Source organism: Lonchura striata, chromosome 6, assembly GCF_050655825.1.
Source record: "Lonchura striata isolate lonStrDom1 chromosome 6, ASM5065582v1, whole genome shotgun sequence".
NCBI lineage: Eukaryota > Metazoa > Chordata > Aves > Passeriformes > Estrildidae > Lonchura > Lonchura striata.
The window spans coordinates 2,126,413-2,147,797 of record NC_140708.1 but is presented as its reverse complement, the minus strand read 5'-3'; the positions used below and the strand labels follow the sequence as shown (position 1 = coordinate 2,147,797).

The 21,385-nt window shown below is 49.6% G+C and overlaps 1 protein-coding gene across 1 annotated transcript in view; it reads right to left on the bottom strand.

The window, feature by feature from the left end:
• CDH23 (cadherin related 23) overlaps positions 1 to 21,385 on the bottom strand; it is a 186,496-nt gene that overhangs the window by 134,224 nt on the left and 30,887 nt on the right. Inside the window, exons 4-6 of the mRNA XM_077784783.2 lie at positions 12,171 to 12,313; positions 9,335 to 9,382; positions 9,055 to 9,147 (exon numbers count right to left, since the gene is read on the bottom strand). Coding sequence (XP_077640909.2) covers positions 9,055 to 9,147; positions 9,335 to 9,382; positions 12,171 to 12,313 — 284 coding nt within the window. The remainder of the gene's footprint in view (positions 1 to 9,054; positions 9,148 to 9,334; positions 9,383 to 12,170; positions 12,314 to 21,385) is intronic.

Sequence of the window (21,385 nt, the reverse complement as noted above, 5' to 3'; positions counted from 1 at the left end):
TGCTGCATGGAGTGAAGATGCAAATGTGCGCCCACCTCATGGATCTGCTGCTGATCTTGGTTACTGCAGGTGGAAAAGGGTCTGGACCCTAAAATTCCAGAGTCCCTCACACAGCACCTTTCAGAAAGACCTTAATCATCCCTTAATTTAGGTGCTGTGATGGAAAAAAAGGAGCCTAAACCAAGAAACTGCACGAGTATGTGAGTAAAATTGTTAAATACATTTTCAGTGATGGGTTTTTTGCTTCCTGACATGGAGCAGTTGCTGCTCACCACCTGAAGGAGTTTAAAGCTATTCCTAAAAACCATTCTGTGCATCCAGGCACGGTCCTGCTGGTGAGTCCAAAGGTGAGCTATGGAGAGGGAGGTAAACAAACCAGGGATGTGAGGCGAGAGGACACAGCTTTTGCTGGCTGGCATGAGGTAAGTTACATCCCAGGCTTCTGGGAGAAGATGGTAACCAGAGGAAAGGGAGATAAAACTAATTGCCAGCAGGTCACATTCACTCCCTCCTCACCCCTCTGCTCCCAGCAGCACGGAGACAGGGAAGAGACCTTGAAGCCATCTGCTGCCCAGATGTGTAAGTGTAATGACACTGAAAGGGCTGGGCTGGCATGTCCCCTGCAAAAGAGACCTTCCAGGCCAGGCTGAGCTGCTCCTGCAGCAGCAAGAGCTGCGGCACCACAAGGCACTGTTTCTGCTCCAGAGGAACGTGCCTGCTCTGAGGAACCCGCTGCCAGCAGCACCCTGAGGAGCCTCCATCACCTGGCATCAGCCACTCTGAGCTCAGACACGCCCTGACCTCGTGGGTGGGACAGAGCCAGCAGAATCTGGAGGCAGCAGACACGTGCCCTCAGCACCCAGAGCGAGGAGCTCGGGGACTGAGGATGATTCTCCTTTTTCCCATTTCTCCCATAAGGCATGATTACTGACTTACCCAAGTTACCTTGCCCCTCTTTGCCTGTGCTCTCCTCACTCAGAGGATGCTGCTGTACACTTTCCCTTCCTCTCCCTCAAGATAACTTCCTAATTTCCCAGCATGACAGCTCTTGCATGGAGACACCAAATTACTTGCTGCCCCACACCGGCTTCCATTTCTGGTCAAAGCCTGCTGTTTTCCCCGTCCCCCTCGTCCTGCCCAGCACTCCACTGGCCAGAACCACATGACTATTTCTAATTTCCAGGCTGCCCCCCCTCTCTGCTGCAGTACCCTTCCAGAAAGAGCCCAAGTTGTGCCTGGTGGAAATGACTGTTATCTCCAGGACACTTTACACATTACTTCCACGCCATTTGGAGTTTTCCGCCCCAGTAGTTTCTGTTGCATCTCTCATTTCACTCCTCGGTCACGTGTATTAAAGGACCAGGGTCTGGTGAATGCAGACAAGGGACAGGGGACACTTTCTTTCTCCCTAGGACGTCACTTAAGACACTCTGGCGTCACAGCTGACACGCCAGCAGTAACAACAAAAACTTGCAGGCAGATGACCTTCAGAGTGAAGGATGCTCCAGGTCTGAGCACCTACTTGGGCACAGCTTCAAAGGAGAAAATTATTTAAAATGAGGCTGGGGATGCCCAGAGAAGCTGTGCCTGGATCCCTGGAAGTGTTCAAGGCCAGGCTGGACAAGGCTTGGAGCAAGCTGGGATTGTGGAAATTGTCCTTACCTATGACAGGAGAATGGACTAAATCACCTTTAAATATCCCTTCTACCCCAAACCATTTTAGAATTCTGATATCTACAACGTCAGCTGTGCAAACTCCTTCAGCCCCAACCCTGTGTTTTACTCAATGCACTGCACTGTGTCTCATTTACATTCTTTTCTCCAGTCCTGGTGGAAAAAGGCAGGGAGAAGATGACAGCTGGTGCCTGCTGTGCTTCCAAGCTCTTGCCTGAAGACACTGCCAGCATCCCAAAACCAGAAGGAAAGCCCAAGACAGGGCCTGCACTTCCCAGCCCGTTTATGTTTTGCTTGCACGTGGACAGCAACAATAAAGACAATTAAAACTGAGGATGTCTGGGAAGTTTGGGAAGTGCTTCACCTGCTGCAGATTATCTCCTGTGCAACAGAGACCCTTGTTGGAATCTGAGCTATTGATGATTCTGAGACTGTAAAAAGTCTCTGTCTTTCAGCCCTGCAGCCAAAGAAGTCATAATTGGTCTGTGCTGGTTTCCAGTTTGTTTATTCTGTTTGTCTCTAACATGTTCTGCTGCCCTGCCCAGCTCTGTCCTGCAGGGCAGCGTGTGGGGCTCTGCCCTCAGTGGGATGTGACAAACATTAAATACCAGAAACTCCCTGGGCTGGATTTACAATAACGTGCCAATATCTGTCACCTACGTTGGACAGTGTGTCCCCAGCCTAAACCAACAGAAAAATGCCAACACCAAAGAGAAACATGGAGGGCATGAAGAAGGAGAAAAAGGACAAGGCACACCCAATTTCCTCCATCTTGTCCCCTTTGAACCCCTAATCTAGAATCCTAAAATTTTACTTTTGCACCCATGCCACACTTAATTATTACTGATATCAAACACTCAGAGCTGGTAATTCATCCTGTAAGATTGAAAACTCTTTTCCATGGCCAGAGATCACAGCCAGTGTCTCTGGGGGCTCTGTCCAGGGGGGTTCCTGACCCCCTGCCAGGGTCCTGGACCTTCCAGGGCAGCCATAGGGAAGCTCTGGATTCCACCCTCCTGCTACAGCAAACACCAGTCAAATCCCCACTTCCTATCTGTCCAGCCGGCCCTGGAGGTGAGAGATCACCACTGGGCACACAAATGGGGTGCCAGGATGGAGGGGAGATGGAGGTGTTGATGTAGCCAGGAAGGAGAACCAGCTTTTCTGTCCAGCAGCGCTTAATGAACACAGCTTCAATAACTCACTGAATTGCTTGATGCCTTTCCAGGAAGCTGTAAAAACAAACAAACGAACAAAAAAATCCCACAAGAAACAAATAAATAAATTTTAAAAAATGCATATGATTTACTGAGTAGAAGTTCAAGACACTTGCAAATTTTTGCACACCCAAAGGTAGTGGAAGGAAGGGATGACTGGATTTGGGGGATAAGTTGTTCACTGTAAATTATTTGTTCAGTTCTAAACTCCACATGGATACATAAGGACAAGGAGAAAAGGAAAACAAAGAGTGAATGAAAAAAAAAAAACAAACAAACAACTAGGGAGGAAAGCAACCAGCAATGATTACAGACCATTTCTGCAATGTGGCCTATCTTCCTTATCAGCTCTGCTATCATCACCTCCACTATAAAGACTCTTTATTTAAAGGGGGGGAGGAAAGAAAGGCCCAGAAGGTGTCTGAGGGTGTGCAAGGGACTGGCTAATGCAGCTGAGGGGAGCTCAGCTCGTGGCAGCTGCTTCGTATGCACAGCGCCAGGCCTCCAGCCATGGCAATAGAATTATACGAGCCCCCGAAGACTCTCAGGCAGGATGGCAGGGAAACGGATGTAATTACTGACATTATTACCCTTAAAGCAAAATAATAATTTTAATTACAGCAAGGGCTTTTGGGCCTTGCTCTGCTCCTCCCTGCCCCTGCTGCCTGTGGAGCACGGCCTGGCTCCAGGCTGTGCCGTGGGACGGGGCAGCGACGCTCCCCTCCTTGCTCTTCTCCTTCCCTGCCAAATACTTTTCTGCACAATTAAGAAAAAGACATCATAAAAGCCACGATGTCAGCTACACCCCCATATTAAGGACGGAGATGGTGGCCAGCAGCTGGTGGAGGCTCAGTCCCAAAGGCTGCTCCCCGAGCAGAAGGGACTGCTGCTGATGGCGAGTGCCCGCCTGCCTCCCAATTAAAATAAATTGGCAAATCAGGGCTAAGCTCGGGAGATAAGACACCTGCAAGCTGGACCATGGCCACCTCAACACTGCTGTGTGCAGACCAGAAACTTTCCTTTCCATTTTTAAAGTCCTTTCCCACAGCCCTCCCTGCTTGAATTCAGGATGAGACGAGCACATTCCCAAGGCAGAGGGCTGTGGTTACAAATTTGAAAGCAGAGCTCTAATTCCTGTGTCCTTGTGAAGTTACAGGTACTTCTCTTGTGGTGCAGCTGTCATTTCATGAATGACTGAGGTGCTGAATTGCAATCTCAGGCCCAGTGCCAAGCTTTTTGCTGGAAGATCATAGGCTCATGAAATAGTTTGTGTTGGAGGGTACATTAAAGACCATGGAGCTCCAACCCCCTGCCACAGACACCTTCCACTAGACCAGGTGGCTCAGAGCCCCATCCAACCTTGTCCCTGAACACTTCCAGGGATGGGGGTGCGTAACCTCAAGATGTAACACACATCACTTCTTAAATGTATTATATTATAAATATAACAGAAGGAATGAGGTGGAGGAGAGCACAAAAGGAGAGAAAACTCCAGTGGAAACCTCCCAAGGGAACATTCAGCAAAGAAACCAAGAATGAAATGACCTTTCTGCCAGCGTGTGAGAACTGCTGAGGCTCCAAGGGCAAGAGAAGGCCATGGGTGGCTTGATCTGCAAGTTCAGGATGTTGGGGGATTATAGGAGAAAGCAGCTTTTCCCAAGGAGGGCCTAGATTTGAAGTCAGTTTACCTCATAGTGCAATTTAGGCTGGAAAAGCCCTCTAGGATCGAGTCCAGCCATTGTCCCAGCACTGCCAAGGCCACCACTAACCACGTCCCCGGGTGCCACATCCTCTCCAGGCATGGTGGCTCCACCACTGCCCCAGGAGTTAAAGGCAAAGGGAAAGTTGCGTGGAAGCCTCTGGAAGTTCTCTGCTTGGGACTGGGACAAAAAGCCCAGCAGGCACCCAGGGGGAACAGTCCACCCTGATGTCCCAATCACACCAGGTAGCACAAACAGGGCCTTGGCTCCACTCTGCTTGCTTGCTTCACCTCAAAGCACTGAACCGTGACAATCCAAGAACTCTGAGTTCCCTGTGGATCCAGCCAAATGGAAAAAAGATTAGATAAAACAGATTGGACTTGCCAGAAACTGAGGCATGGCCACAACAACCTGCCACAGGCTCGGCAATAGATCTCTTCGTGTTTAAAAGCCAAAACCCTGAGACTACCAGAAACGTGGTACCTTGGCGTTGGGTGAGGGGGGGTAGAAAGGAGGCTGTGAGCAGGAGATGAAGTGCAAGGGATGCAACCAAGAGCAGAACAAACCCTGAAGGTCAGAGTAGCGAGCACATGAGCAGCTAACTAATGTACAACAGCAGCACCACGGGGCACGGCCACGGGCACGCACGTCCTCGCAAACTGGAAAGCCATAAAAGCCTATTACAGCAAATCAAACAGCAGCCAGCATGACAGCCATTAGCCTGAAATGAATACACGGGAACTTAATGAGCTCTGTCGAGGCCAGCTTGGTGAATTAAGTTGCCAGTGCTAGCAGGATTCCCCTTTCCTTTGCAGCCATGAGCGCGCCCACCCTGCCTGGCTGCCTCGTGGCCAGCGGAGCGCCGGGCGCCCTTGCCCAGACGGGACGGACGATTAGGCTGGAGCAATAGCCCAATATCCCCCTCCCACCCCCTGGCAGCTATTCCACTGTTCCAGGGATGAGATCAGCACACAGCAAGCGCAAGGGAGCAGTGCCACTCCAGCAGTCCCAATCTGGGCATTCCGAGCTGCTGTGCCGCATCCTCCCCATCCCTCTCCACACCACAACCCGCACCCCGTGCCCAAATAAATCCCCATTCTCACACCAAGCAGACCCCGTAAAACACCAGGATGGGTATTTAGAGGCAGTATTGTTTTTAAAGGTCAGTTTACTTCGTGTTCCATTTATTTGTGCACACTCTTCTTTTGACTTTCCAAGTGCCACACAATAGCAGCGAGGTTTAAATAGCCTTTCGGTTGCTGCTCCATTAGCTACGACAACTGCAAATCGATACATCCATTTATCTCAAAATTAAAAAGAGAAAAACCCTCATTAGCTGCCAAATCTGCACAGAGCCAGTCTATTGAAAACCACACAAGCCTCTCCTCTTTCTCCAGGCTCCAGCCCTCTTCATTCATTCTCCACAGGCCCTTCGATTTGGGCTGGGTGCTCTCTGAGGTGGATTTCGGTACCTATGCCTCGCTGCTCACCCTCAAGCTGTCTGGAGCATGGGGTGACCTGTCATCCCTCACCATGGGTGGGACCCCACCACTTTTCCATGCCACATCACCTCCAGCTTGGGGTAGTCACGAGCAAGCAACAAGGAAAACTCGTAGCTCAGCACAGGTCTCACAGGCAAGTGCACATCTCCTCCTTGAGAGCTGTGCCACCACACTCAGAAAAATTTATTGCTGACACCTCCCATGGCCTGCAGCCCTTGGAGGGTCCTCTTTAGGTGGTGAGACCCCATCCCCTGCTCTCACAGTGCCTGGCAAAGCAAGGCTCTCTCTGCCTGGCAAAAGAACAGGAGTGCCTCCAGGACGCTGGCGGAGCAAGGCATTTGTGGCTCATTACCTCTGATCGGTGCCCTTGGTTAAAGATCACGAGTAGAAACTGGAAGCTGGCATGCTCTGCCTCATAATTAGATTAGGCCAACCTCCAGAAGAGCACAGCTCCCAAGGCCAAGAGCTGGGGGCTGCACAGGGGGAACGCCAGGCTTGCTGTACCCCAAGCAGCCAGGCAGTGCTGGAAATCCTTCACAGCAGACCCACAGCTCACGTGAACAGCATGTGATATGGCACAGAGGGGCTCTAAGTTCAGCCTCTTCTTCTTTTATATATATATATATACATATATATTTTGTCCAGATCACGTGCCTGCAGTTCCCTTTTCTCAGCCAGCCCTAATTTTCTTCATGAGGGCATGGAGTCATAGAACACAGGGGAGTGGCCTTGAAGTGCAAGAGAGGAGGTTTAAATTAGGTATTGGGAAGAAATTCTGCCCTGTGAGGGTGGGGAGGCACAGGGTGCACAGGTGCCCAGAGAAGCTGTGGCTGCCCCTGGATCACTGGAAGTGTCCAAGGCCAGGCTGGAGCAACCAGTGGAAGGTGTCTCTGCCCATGGCAGGAGCTGAACTAGAGGAGCTTTAACAATCCTAACCATTCTGTGACTCTAAGATTCCATAATTCAAAATCAGGACCTTTGCCCTCCCTGTTCCCCAGGCCAGGCACAGGTTAATATTAGAAATTGGGAAAACTCAAGTTTTGCAATATTGGCTCTTAGGATGGTGCCTTATGAAGGCTGGCCTGGAACAGAGCCAGACAGAGTTAAAGAATAAAGTAGGGATTTATTAGGAGGCCTCAGTAGATTCACCTTGGGCAGTACAAGAGCCAAGGTGAACCCAAAATGGTCCCAAAATGCACAACTGCTCACAGGGTCTCTCACTATGATCAGTTCTGCTCCATTGGCACCTTGGAGTTCATTGTCCCATTCCAGCTTCAGCCCAGGCAGTCCCATCCTGCTTGTTTTTCTCTCTCCAGCCCATGGTGTTTGTGCTCCTGGGGCTGAGATTTGGATCATCTTTCCTTGGTCCCCAGTTGGAGCAGGAATTGTTTTGTCTCCCTGCTCTGTGCAGAGAGCCACCATCCCCTCATATGAAGTTCAGACCCACCCACTGAAGCAGCACAGAATCTGAAAAACATAAAAACGAAAACCTGAGGCATCAGGGACAGAAGCCATCAGAAAGAAGAGATGTGGCACAGATACTCCAGGTATACAAAAGACTGGCATTTAACACAGCCCTAATTCCCAGAGGAGTCACACAAACCCATTTCCCTCTCTCCACAGAGCAGGTAACAGCAGAACCAGAGGTCAGTCCGAGGGCAGGGGAGAGGAGCCTGTTCTCCTCCCAGCCTCCTGCCATTTCCTTTGCTCTGCAGACCTCTGCAGGCAGAGCACGACCCGGAGGAGCAGCAGCAAGCAGGACAGCCACTGCAGAGCCCCGAGCACGGGCAGGAGCAGGGGCTCCTGCTGTGGGTTTTGCCAAGTCATTTCCCCACGCCTCGTGCTCTGAGGAGCAGCAGAAATGCCTCTGGCCCAGCGTCACTCTCACGGGGAGGTTTCAGATGACCTGGTGCAAAGATGAGACTCCAGCTCCCGGCTCATACATCATGAGCTGTAATGAAGAAACCTCATCCTGGCAGCAGAGGGATGGGGAGGGATCACAGCCCCGCACGGCGGGGCAGCAGCAGCAGCAATATTAAATACACCCTGGTAACACAATCGTTTGCACCTCTGTTACCAGAGCTGCTTCATTCCACACACACACAATGCACACAGGACCTCACCCACACCCCAGGAAGAGTCTGGGAAAAACTGCCCTGGTACTGTGGTGCAAAAAGAGGTTTCCTCCACTGGAGGATGTCAAATGCTCTACCAAACCCCTGTTTCAAATTGAATATCCTCACCTTCTCCACCTGGCACCAGAAGCCACAGCTTAAAGCCTAAATTCACATCAGACCTGTAAACTCCCGGCCAAGTCAGGCTGCAGGTGCAGAAACTGTCCCTGATGGATGAATAGATGTCACCTCCCTTGCAGTGACCAGCACAGAGAACAGCAAAAGGTTGTGAAAACTCTGTTCTAGGGGATATTCAACACTTGGCTGGATAAAGCCCTGAGCAATCTGGCCTAACATGAAAATTCTCGCTGGATCAGTGGGATCTTGGGCCAGACATCTCCTGTGGCCCCTTCCCACCTGTTTTGTCCCAGGGAGAACATGGGACCAGTCCTGCTAGGGGGCTGTTAAAGGAAATCACCAGCCAGGGCAGAAGCCTTTGGGCAGCACTCTGCCAAAATTCGGGCATTTGGAGAAACACTCGTTCCTGCCTCAGGCCACATCTGTGACAAGAGCTGTGCACGCCCTCAGCTCCAAGGAAGAGAACAAGACACAGATCCTCATTTACACTCAATTGCAAACTTCCCATTTGTCACGGGGAAGATGTCCCCAAAGCACCAGATCTCCTCTTCCACCCCCAGCACTCCAAACACCCTGCTCCTGCCCGTTTTCAGGCAGTAACTTCCAGAAGTTTCATCCAGGGCAAGAGGACAGGCTTGTGCATTGGTGGGCAGCTCCGTGGTGGCAAGCAGAGAGCAGGAGTGGCCCCTGAGGGAAGAGGAGTGCCTACCTCTGGGATGCGGACGCTGTAGGGCTGGTTGTGGAACTGCGGGGCGTTGTCGTTCACGTCTCCCACCTGGATGTTCACTGTCCCTTTGATCACCTGCGGACCCAAGGACGGCAGCAGGGAGTCAGCTTCAGCTGTGGATTTAGAGCCTAAAGCCAGCTGGTGGCTGTGTTTTTGGGCTTTGGGCCGAGGGGTGGCCCCTCTCTCCTGGTGCAGAGGTGACCCACGCCCCCTGCTCCCCTCCGCCCGTGCCGCAGACCATGAAATGAGAAGTCACACTCACCCCTTGGCTGTCACTGACAGAAAATTCAACTGTGAATTCTGACTTTGTCTGAAAGGGAAAGAGAAGAAAAAAAAAAAACTATAATTAAAATACTGTAGCGTTTATCTGCAGGTGGCAGGCTGGGGACTTTTAGCCAATGCTATTACACGCAAAATGCTTCCAGGGCCTTCCAGAAGAGAAGAGGTGCTGGAGTGCCATGACCTGCACTGGGCAGGAAATGCTGGGGAATGTGAATGCCAGCAGGGCTCCCGTGTATTCCACAGGCACAGGAGATGCCATACCCCAGGGCAGGAGGATGCAGGGCTAAGGAACCAGCTCCCTGATTGGCAGCTGGGCACTTAAAACACAGCAAGATTTGGGACCCGTGGCAATGCAACGCGGTCTCAGTGAGGACCTCCAAATCCTGCTGCTGCTTTCCCAACTTCCCTATCACACAAATGGCAATCCTGGGACGAGCCTGTGTAGTGAGAACTGGTTGAAACTCCATTAAATTCCCACACAATTCTCTCTATTCCTTATTGCTTTAACTAAGTTAACAGCTTGCAATAGGGATCTATTCAAGTCACTTATGCTGTGGTGAGCAAAAGTGGGAAAAAGCGAATTTTTGGGGGATCAGGGCAGGGGGATATTGCTAGTGGAGGCAGACCTTCTCTTCCTGACCCTTTTCTTCCCACCAGCAATCATTTTGCTCCTATTTTGCCAAAGACTCCTGTAAAGATTGGGCCACTGCATCAGCCTGGTACCTGCCCGCCAGCAGGTGCTTTTGTTCCCCTCCAGTCCTGGCAGTCCCTTCCCAGCTATGCTGTCCTTGCCCTGCCTGAGCTGCTGGAGCACAGCAACTCGATGTTTCCACAGCATCAGGCAGGACAGGCTGGAAAAGCCAGCCTGAACTGACTCTCCCTGCTGCAGCTCTGGCTGACTTACTCCTAATGGGATCAGCCCCGGGACAGGCAGCAGCTCTGCCTGCACCAGGGTCGAGTTCATCTCACAGAAGGGTTTGGGGAACAGCTCCCCACAGTGTGCACCCACTCCTGCTCCCACATTTCCATCCAGACAGCTGGGAAGTGCACCCAGGGAAAGCCCTTTCTAAGTCCTGCCTCGGGGCAGTGATTGTAGGCAGAAATCCCCAGGGAGAGGAGATGCTCTGCTCCCTGTGCCATCCCACCCTGCTGCATCCCTGCTTTTCAGCCCTCTTTTCCCCCTCCTCTTCCACCAGGGACAAGGCAATAGGGAAGAAAGGAAAAGCAGGAGATAAGAAACAACCCGTTGAGCATTTAAATTTTAAAAACTCAATAAAATAATCAGAGGAAGCATCCACACACCAATCGCTGTCTCTAAAATTATTTTAACACAATTCTTTAGCCTCGGGCTTTACCATTTTTTAAAAAAAATCCGTTTTCTTTCTAATCTTCATAGGAGTACAAGAAAAATATTTTAAAATTCATTTTGCCTCTATACATTTGCTTTTTCCTCTTTTTCCTCAGTTCATCCTTTCCTGCATCATTTACCTATGAATTCTTCCCCCTTCTTTCTCCTCCACAGTACAAGAATTCACCTCTTCCTTTTCCCTTCCCACCACTTCTACCTGAGTGGCTTTTGCTCCCCTGACTTTTTGAACATTTGCATGCAGGCCAGTGATCTCTGCTCCCAGCTTTCTGCCCGTCTCATCCCTTCCCTCTGACTGCTTCCTCCACCATAAATTGTCACTCACACCTCTCTCACATCCTTTACACCTTCCCCATATCCATTCTGCCTTCACTATGCCCCACGTACTTTGAGCCCCTGAGATCAGCTGAGCCCATTCATGCACCCAAGCTCTGCCCAGCTTCTTCCCTTCCCATGCTCCCCACCACAAGACACCTAAGATCTGTTGATCACCCTCCTGGGCTTAAGGCTGGCATGGGAAGTGTGGAGAAGCAGGAGGCATTCGGATGAGGGAAGATTTATGACTCAAGCCAGCAGCTGTTGGCATGGGGAGGCAGAGGGGAGAGGGGTGAAGAAAAGCACTTTATTTTCCCAAAGTCTCGCTCTTAACACTGTGAAATTGGGTTTGGCCTTCCCCCCAGCTCCAGCCTGAGAGCATCCCCCACCCTGCTCCTCTGCATCCCAATGCCTGGCTGCCCCCACCGGGAGCGCCGGAGGTGTGTTAATGGGTTTGATCTTCCCAAGGCTGCTGCTGGCCAAGGCAGCACTAAATGCAGGCAGCACAAGCACGGGGGAAATTAAGCACATTGCCCAAATCACATCATATTTTCCCAGTCTCCCCACTATCGCTTCCTCCTTGCTCCAGGAATGCAGAAAGGGCCAAGGTTTTAGCAAAGCAGGCACCTGGATGGGATTCCAGCCTTTCCAGCCTTGCACACCAAAGCTGCCATTGAAAATAGGGGTGGTAAAATAGCTTTGAGGCAAGAATCTTGCCAAATTTAGCATCCAGCAGCCTGAATCCACGAAAGGATGAAAAGTCTTGATGAGATTGAATAAGCAGGGATACCTCACATCTCTTGACACGCTGTTCTAAATAGTAAAGGATTTAATTGGCATAGAGATTTAAAGAGGAAGCCTGTACATTTCCCTGGCTGTGTGAGCAGCCTGGCTCCTTAGTAGATCACCTCCACTTATTAATTCCTTTACTTTCAGACCCACAGGTGTTATTCTAGTGCCCAGGAAAACCAACAAGTCAGATGAAACCAGAGCAGGCTGTTCATTGCCCATGTCCCCACTGTCCTGCTGTCCAGGGAACGTGGGCACACTCAGACTCAGCATCCATCTCAGCTGTCCCAGAGGAGGGATAGCCACCCTTCTGTGAGCACAGGTGGTGGTTTTGCCCCAGCTTTACCTCTCTGTCCAGGGGCTGCCTGAGCCACACGACTCCGGTGACGCTCTCCACGGCAAAGAACCGGCTGGCCTCCTCCCCGACCACCCCGAACACCAGAGGGTCATTGTCCAGGTCCCGGGCCAGCAGCTGAGTCACCGAGGAACCTAGGAGACACAGAGAGGGAAGAAATCCTGAGCAAAAGGTGGCAGAGAAGAAGAAATGCTGAAAACACGTGGCTTGTCAGAGAACAGAGGGCTGTGGATCACGCCCGCGGTGCTCCAGAGCCTCAGGGGGAGCCAGGCTGAGCATGGCCTGACTGCTCTGTCTGGCACAGATGGACTGAAGCACAGATCCTCTCCTTCCTTCCCTTCAGCAAGAGAGAAAGTCAGCCTGGTTCAGCCCTGGCACCAGAGAGAGAGAAGCCCACACCTCCCCTGGGTTAACTCTGACCAGCCTCCCTCACCCTCCTCCTGCCAAGGGGCACCCCCAGCAGGTACAACACCAAGAGCAGGGACAGCCACCAGCCCTGGAGCCTCATTTCAGTCCCACAAGAACCTCCCTGGGTCGTTCTGGGCCCCTCCGTGACAGCTCTGTGCACTCTCAGTCTGCCAAGGCTGCCTGCCTGCTGTCTCAGCCAGCTGCTCTCCACTTCCCCAGCACGGCGGGGGAGAAACGGGAGGAAAAACCTCCTGGATGGAGGTAAGGGTGGGACATTCCCTCAGCTGCCTGGCCTTGAGGGTGGGGGATAAGGATGAGATTTCTCCTTGGCCACACGGATTTGAGGGTGGGGGCACAGTCTGTTGGCAGCACCATGCCCCCAGATCTCCTAGCCAAGGAGAAGAGATGTCAAAATTTCATTCCTCTGGGAAGGTGAGGGAAGATCCAGCAGACCAAAGGGCAAAAGCAGCAGCACAGTTTGGAGAGCAGAGCGAGCTGGGCAATTCCCAATCGATTGGTGAGACATCAATCATGGCCGAAATAATGGAAAAAGCCAATATGAGATTCCATTAATAAAGAATTAAATGATAGGAACATAATTAATGCCAGTCAACATGATTTTATGGAAAATAGAGCTTGTCAAACAAACCTGATTTTATTCTTTGATGAGAGTACAACTTTGGCAGATAAAGAAGAAATAATAGACTTCTGTAAGGCATTTGCCTTTGCCCCGAGTGACTTTGTGATTAAAAATTTAGTGCCCTAGGACATTGGTGAAGAACATTTTGAGTGAGGACCCAGCTGGCCTGGCAGGTCCCAAGGCCACCAACCCCACTGGGGACATAACAGTGGGATGTAAAATTGCTGTTGGTACAAGCTCAGGTGACAGCATGGCACATAACAGGGAGGACCCAGCAGCCAGGTGAAGCCCTTGGTAATTTGGGCCCTTTTGGGGAAAATGTATTTTTGGCCCTGCTCCAAACACCCTCAAAAGGCTGGAGGGCCACAGCTGCAGAGGAGACTGTCCCAAAGCCAGCCCTGCTGGCAGAACGGGGGTTCAAGCATGCAAGGAGCCACTCCACACCCTGCCTGCAGAGCCACAGGGCTCTGGGGAAGTCAGGAGAGGCTTTCAGGCCAAAAAGCTGCTTCTGCCAAGGCTGCAAAGCTACGAGCTGCTTGCCTGGCTGCATCACCTTCAGACCTGGACACAAGAGTAAGCCACAAAACTTCAAGAGCTAGCAGAAATGCTTTTCCTTTAAAAAAAACAAAACAAAAAAAACTTTAAAAGCTTGAACTGCCTCATCTATGACTAAGAAGAGTGAGATGACTCAGGCCATCTTGAGCACATCCACGGGGAGGACAAAATGTGATACCGAGCAATGAGCAAGAAAGCAATGAGCAAGACTCAGTGCCCAAACACAGACAAATTCCTGTTTGGAGGAGGAATAGCAGTTGTTTTAGAAGCAGCAGCTAGAATTAACCACTGGAAAAAAAACATTTTTTCCACCAACAGGTGCAAGTGAGTGATGGGTCACAACCAAAGGCATTTTGGAGAAAGACAAAAACAAGTGGCTTTATCCCAGCCTGTGATCAGAGTGTGCATCTGCAACGTTCTCACCTCTTCAGTGCAGCCCAGGGACACCGAGCCCCTGCACTTTCTCAAAGCTTGCAGCCCTGACAAAAAACAAGGCAGCAGCTTGGTTTTATGCTGGAGGATGTTCAAAGCCATCCTTAGCAAAGGTTTCTTTGCCCCAAGGGAAAAAGAAGACAGACTCCAGGGCTGGGAAGGCCAGTAACTAGGACAAAATACATCCAGGATCATGTCCCTTTATGCTGCCCATTTTTTTTTTTAATAGAACAGGCTTCCACCCTTTACCTCCTGTTCACAAACTCCACATCAACAGGTCATCATTTCCCTCCAGAACAATAAATACTTCAGACTCCAAAAGGAGTTTGGAAGGAAAAGGATCTTAAAATTCCTGCTGAATAGGAAAACCATGTGCCACCCAGTTTTAATCATATTTGTGGTTGGTGTGTTGCTAACCCAGTTGTAGCAATAAATAAATAACTAAATCAACAAGCACTTAATATTTAACTCTTCTCTCTTTGCATTGCAACTACCTCCAGCTGTCAGGGAATTAAGTTCCTAAATTCAGGACAGCCTGGAGAAGGAGGCATTCCTCATTTCTGGGCAGAGCACACCATCACACTTCCATGGGTTCCTCCTGTCACTCTTTGGAGTAGGGTCCGTGGAAATCAGCACTCTGAGCTCAACCACCCTCCTCTCCAAAAGGAGCAAAACTGACAGATTCCTCATCTCCTCTGTGCTTTGATTTGTTAGAAACAAGAAACTTCTTTAGAGCTTAGCCAGGGACAGCTCAGAAGCAGTGTGAGCAGAGAAAAATCCCATCTTAAATAAACCCTCCCAAAGGAGGCACCAAAACCTAAGAGCTCTTGCACCTTTCCCCTTATCGCCCAGTCAGGCAGTAATCACCATCCTACTTTCAGAGCACCTCGTCCAGGAAAAAAAGTATTACATGTGTATAAAACGCAAAAATAACAAATACATAGAAGATAAGAAAAACACAGGCCTGAGATTAGAAATGAGACTTCACAATTGCTTTGCTCCAAGTTTTACCCCTAAGTTTAGGAATGTGGTATTAAAGCTTCATCACTTTCACCACCACAACAGAGTTTGCCCAGGTTACATTCCAGTGATTTCTTCAGCACCTATTTATTGTATTTATATATTTTCTCCTATTTTTTTCCCCATCATCAGGAAGCCTGGGCAGGCCATGCAGAGCCAGAGCTGCAGCACATCTGTCAGAAGCCCCTCTCAGGGCTCTCACAAAGAAAAACACCTTCCCTCTCTCCCCAGGGTCGTGCTGGAGATGCTGCTCAAGCCTCCTCCAGCCGAGCACCGACCTGGCTCCAGCAGGGGCTGAGGGAACAGGGACAAATGATCTTCCTGCAGTACAAACTTATAGGCTCCATTTGTTTCCTCTCAGGAATCAGACAGGGCAGTTAAGTGTCTTGATTCTACCAGATAATCAGAATTTATCTTGTCTCCCTTTGCCTCCTTTCTCTCAATCACAGCTACTTCTCCCTCTTTCTCACACATACACAGATTTTCTTCTTTCTCCAAGTGTTGAACTTTGATTGACCTCAGGAGCCTTTTTTTTTTTTTTCTGTTGTTTTCTTCCTGATCAGATATTATTATACTTTTTTTTAGGTTTGGCTGTTTTAGGGGAGCACGTTTGGATCCCATTGAGGCACCCTTGTCTCAGCACCTGGCTTGCAGCTGTAAACATCTGCATTTTTCTTGCCCTTCCACTTTGCCAAGGAGGAAAGTGGGAAAAGGGGCTGCACCCCACCGATTCATCTCCACTGGTTTGGCTTTCAGTAGAGGATGGAAAGGGGAAAAAAACAAACTCAGTCTCTGGAAGGATGCTGGAGCTCCTGGAAGGTTTTGGAAAGTGCAGAGCCCCGGGGCCAGAGCCAGCAGGAAGGGGCTGGGCTGGGCTGGAGGGCACAGAAGGGGCAGGTTTCTAATTAATTGCCTAATAAGCTTCTCTTTTAAGATGTGTTTTTCATACCCATGTGGAGTTAATAGGAATTTCTGTGATGGCTTTTGGGCTCAAGATCGAGCCATCAGCTAGGCTTTAATATGAAAAGCATTTTAATTCTGATTTTAAGAACCAGTTTCTCCTCGGCTCCCCGTCCTCACCCCTCCCAACCTCTGGGTCACTTGTGTGGGCACAGTCACCACATTGTGGCTTCTCCATCAAGGCCAGAAGCTGGCACAGGGAACCAACCCCTCAGCCATTCTTCAACTCTTAAATGAGTTAAAAATCATTTTTGTACCCCCACCTTACACAAAGGCCACCAACACACTTTACTTCCAGAAGTAAAACTACCACCACATTTCCTTGGCTCCTCTTCTTCCCTGAGAGGGAGATGGGACAAGCCAGTCCCATTGCATTCCCCCAGCAGCCCTGCCTTCCTGCTCCAGTCACCCCAGCACAGCCTCTCCAGTTAGCCCAGTGCATCACAGCAGGTTGGCCCCTCACATGGGATTTGATGGATTTGATCTTGAAATTCCAGCCCTGTTCTTCTCATTTGTCACCTGCTCCCTTTTCTTTGCCTCTGATTCATTTTCTCTTTCACCTCTCAGAAAAAAATAAAAAAATGAAAAAGGAGGAATAGAAAGCTCTTCTGGAGATGCTTTCCCAAAGATTTTGAAAAGAAAAGATGAAATGCCAATATTTCAGCAATCTCTGAGCAATGAGAGGGAAAGAAAAGGATGGCGACTCCCTGGCTGAGGAAGTAAAGTAAAATCTAGTTTTGAGCAGGAGTCACAGGAAGTGGGAGCTGCTCCCATGCTTGGAATGAAGCTTCATCAGTTTCCTGGAGGGGACAAAGCCAGAGCTGAGTGTGCACAGAAAACCTCTGGTGTGGAGGGGACAGTGCCACAGTGGGAGGGCACCAAAGCACAGCAGGGCTCAGGACATCTCTTGCAGGCTCCAGGTGTGATAGATGAGTGGTGCCATGGTTGATTCTCACAATTAAAAGGCAAATATCATCTATATATGTTAGAAGTTTTATAGACTCACAGTTATATTTTACCCCCCTTGTGTTGTTATCCTGAGTTTGGAACATTTGGGAGGGGTGGCTTGTCACTGTGGCAGCACCTGGCCTCCCATCAGGATTTAAGGAAGTGACCCCCTCCACTGGGCAGAACTTTGGAGGGGCTAAAGGGTTAAAAGGTGAAACCTCCATTGAGCAGGTGAGTACATGGTGGAAAAAATCCTCTGCTCCCAGCACTGAAATATTTTCTCTATTCAGCCTTCTGTTGTGGTTTTTTTGATAAAAGGTTTTAATAAACATTTTAATTTTTTTGGAAGTGAGGATCATTTCTCACCAGGGTCTCTCCACCTCCATTCCTGCATTCCCTGGCTGAACCAGAACAGCAAATCTCCTGCCACACAACCATGCTGAGCTTAAACCCTTGCCAGCTTCACTCAGGGGCACCTAAAGGCACGTCCCAGCTCCATGAGCGAGCCACTCATCCCCTCACGCCAAGCCTTCCTCCCAAAGCAGGTGTCTGGTAGCTCATCCATAAGCACAAGCCCAGCAGATCCTCCCTGGCCTCCTTCTCAGAACAGGCTCGACCACTTGAGCCAAAACTTTCCAGAAGGACTCGGCCAGGGAAGTTTCCACTCCTAAAATTCAACCGAGCTCAACGTTACACGTTTCTCTTTCCAGGTGCTGATGGGGAGCACCAGCTCCTCCACCAAGGCTGCCTCCACTCCAATTCCTGCACTGCAGAGCCAGCCAGAAAGGGCAGGGAGACACCAGCACCTCTTAGAAAGGGCTCTCACAATAAATAAATGAGAAAAGAACAATTTCTGCCATCAGAAAAAGATTTTTTTTTTTCACCAATGGTGTGAGGAAAAAGCCTTGGACCAGCTGGTCGAGGAACCACAAGCTGCTGTCATGTATGGGAGGGAAAGGAGCCAAACACAGAGGTGACAGGAAAGAAGGAAAACAAATCTGTGCAGTCAAAACCATTTCTGAGGGAGTTTGTCAAGCTGGGAAGCGAAAAGCACAGCAGAAGAGCTTCTCCTGGCTCCTCAGATGCTCCGAGACAGAGCCTGTAATTTCTCTGCCGCGTTTGGTTATTTAAGTGGGGAGTCAGTGTGGAGGCAGAATCCATAAGCAGAGCTGACAGCCAGTGGGTAAACCTCAGAGAGAGCGCTGCCTGCCCGCCCCCAGCTCTCAGAGGTGTGTAAAAGGGTGCTCAAAGCTCTTTCAAAGGGCTCTCAAAGCTGTTTAAGATAGAGAGTAGCAGCAAAGAAGAGCTAAGCATTCCCATCTACCGAGGGCTCCTTTGGTTTGCTCAGAACTGATCACTTTGGTTAACTTTACAACACAAATGAGGAGAGGAAAAATACAAAAATATCAATGGCATATTGCAATTTCTTCACATTATCTTTCAAATAACCAGAACTCCTGGGGCTCTCCTGGCAGATGCTGTGCACACAGTCCCTGGCTGCTGGCATCCTCCCCATTAAAGCCAACATCTACATCAACATGGGTGAGACAGAGTAAGTGTCTTCCATCAGCCTTTAACAGCCTTCAAGCAGCACAGGTATCACACAAGCTCTCCAAACCCACTTTTAAACGCTTGGCTTTGTGCTGGTGCTGTGTCTCTGCAGGGCATGGAGAAGCTGAGGGAGTTGGGCTGTCCAGCCTGGAGAAGAGAAGCTTCAGGAAGATTTTCGAGGCCCTTCCGAGGCCTGAAAAAGCTCCAAGAGAGCTGGAGAGGGACTGGGGACAAGGCATGGAAGGACAGCACAGGGGGGAATGGCTTCCCACTGACAGAGGGTGATTTGGATGGGATATTAAGAAGAAATTCTTCCCTGTGAGGGAGGTGAGGCCCTGGCACAGGTGCCCAGAGCAGCTGTGGCTGTCCCTGGATCCCTGGAAGTGCCCAAGGCCAGGCTGGATGGGGCTTGGAGCAACCCAGGACAGTGGAAGCTGTCCCTGCCCGTGGCAGGAGATAGAACTGGATGATCTTTAAGGTCTCTTCCAACCCAAAGCATTGCAGGATGCCATGGATGGGAATGACATCCCTGGAATGACATTCCTTTGCTCCCTCACTGGCACCTCCTTGGGCTGGAGATGGGGGTTTATGGGCCAAAACTCTCCAGCCAGGCTGGGATATTGCTGCCAAAATCACTGATGCACCTTAGCACTGCTGTGGTACCTCCAAACCTGCCTGGAAAAAAGGGAATCAAAAAATGCTTATCCCTGGGCAGCAGCACCCCAGGTACTTTCTCCATGCCTGCTCCAGCTGGGATCCAGCAATTCCTGCCTTCCCTTCACTGCAAACCCCACAGGCCTTCCCTGAGACCATGGAGAACACAGAGAATTTTCAAAAACTGAAAGGGCTTTTGTATCCTTTTGTCTGGGAAGGAATAGGCTGCTCCAGCATGAAAGAGGGAAGTACATAAAATCAAATAAAACACCAAAAGACCCAGGAGATAAGAAAAGAAGCACGTGTAAAAGGAAGGGTTGGAGTCTGTTAAGATATTTCTGGTGAAAAAAGGGTTCCAGCACTTAAAAAAAAAAAAAGCCCCTTAAAAATAATTTCCTCTCCAAACTGCCTGGGTGCCTCATAATTACCAAGAATGATCACAGACCCATTCATTTGATCCTAAAATTAATACATCATGTTCGGAACGATATAGCATTAATTTATCACAAGATTTATGAAACTTGTACTTTTTTTCTAATGAGTTTTATGCAAATTCTGCTCTATCCATTGTTTGCACCCTTTTTAAAAAAAAGTTCCCTCGCAGAAGCTGCTCTGTCAGAAAGTCCTATTCACTTTTATTGATATCTGTCCTTCTCTCCTCATCCCCACAACAGGAGGGGAAGGAGAGGAGCTGGCTCCAGCCTGGATGGGATCCTGTTCCCACGAGCTCTGCAGGTGAACCAAGTATTCAAGGCACTAATTGTAAAAGGAAATTACCTGCTGGTTCACTCACACCTTTGTCTGTGAAGGGTCAGAGAACAAGAAGAGCAGCAGGGAATTGGGAAATTAAAGTATTTAGACTTCCTGGAGTAGAAAGTCCATGTTTGGTAAACTTGAAGAATAAATACAAAAGGTGGGAGGGAGGGAAGCATTAGCACTGAGCACCATGGGGTCACAAAGGGGGAAATCCCATGAGATTAATTTGATTTTTTATGGCAGAGCTGTAAATGCACAAGATGTCCCATCGACTCAGGAGAGCACTTGGTCTAGCACCTTACAAATCCTGAATTTTCCTGAAGACAGGGCAATCCTTAGGAGCACAGCCAAGATGGTCCAAAAGAGGCAGGACAATTTTCAGAGTCCAGGACATCCCTCTGGCTGCCCTGTCTGCCTCCAGACCTTGGCAGGGGGCTCGGAGACCTTGACACAGAGTCAAAAACACCTGTGGCTTTGATTTTAGGCCGTGGAAAAAAATGCCCACTTTGTATGAGGAATTACAAACCACAAGGGTTTGAGTAGTGTGATATTTGAGTTAACACAGGGTGAAAAAGTAGAAATTTGGGGGTTTTTAGACTAGGATTCATGGCGTCAAGATGGAGGAATTTGGGCGTGTCCTGGACTTCTTCTCCTTGCCCTCCATGCCTTGCTGTGCTGGTGACACTTTTCTGTTGGTTTAAGGCACAGACACACTGTCCAATATAAATGACAGATACTGGCACATTATTGCAAACATGGCACAGGTAGTTTTTGGTATAAAATGCAAACACCACCCTAGAGAGCAGACAGAATGCCATGAACGACTTGCTAGACAGAGCTCAGCAGGTCAGAGAAAGAATGTTCTAGATAAGGAAAAATAAACAACCTTGAGAAGCCGACCCTGCGCATTTCAGGTTCCTTCTTTGACTACAGGAGCTAGAAAACGAGGACTTCTACAACTTTGGGGTCATCCTGACACAGCAGACCCTGAGAGACCATTTCCAATTCAAGCAGGAATGTGTATTTCATTCCTGAGCACTGCCAACTGGAAATCAGACTGGGATCTCCAGCAGTACCCACACACCTCCCAGGGGAAAGGGAATCCTGGAAAAACTCTCAATATCAGGGGCAGCCTCACTCCTCAGAGCTGCCTTCATGTGACCACTAAGAATTATTTGTGGGTCACCTAAAGGGGTGGGAGGAGGCAGGATGAACAGGAAGAGCAAAGGAAAACATAACTCTGGGGTCAGCAGAAACATCCCAGCATTGCCTGGGGGCTTTT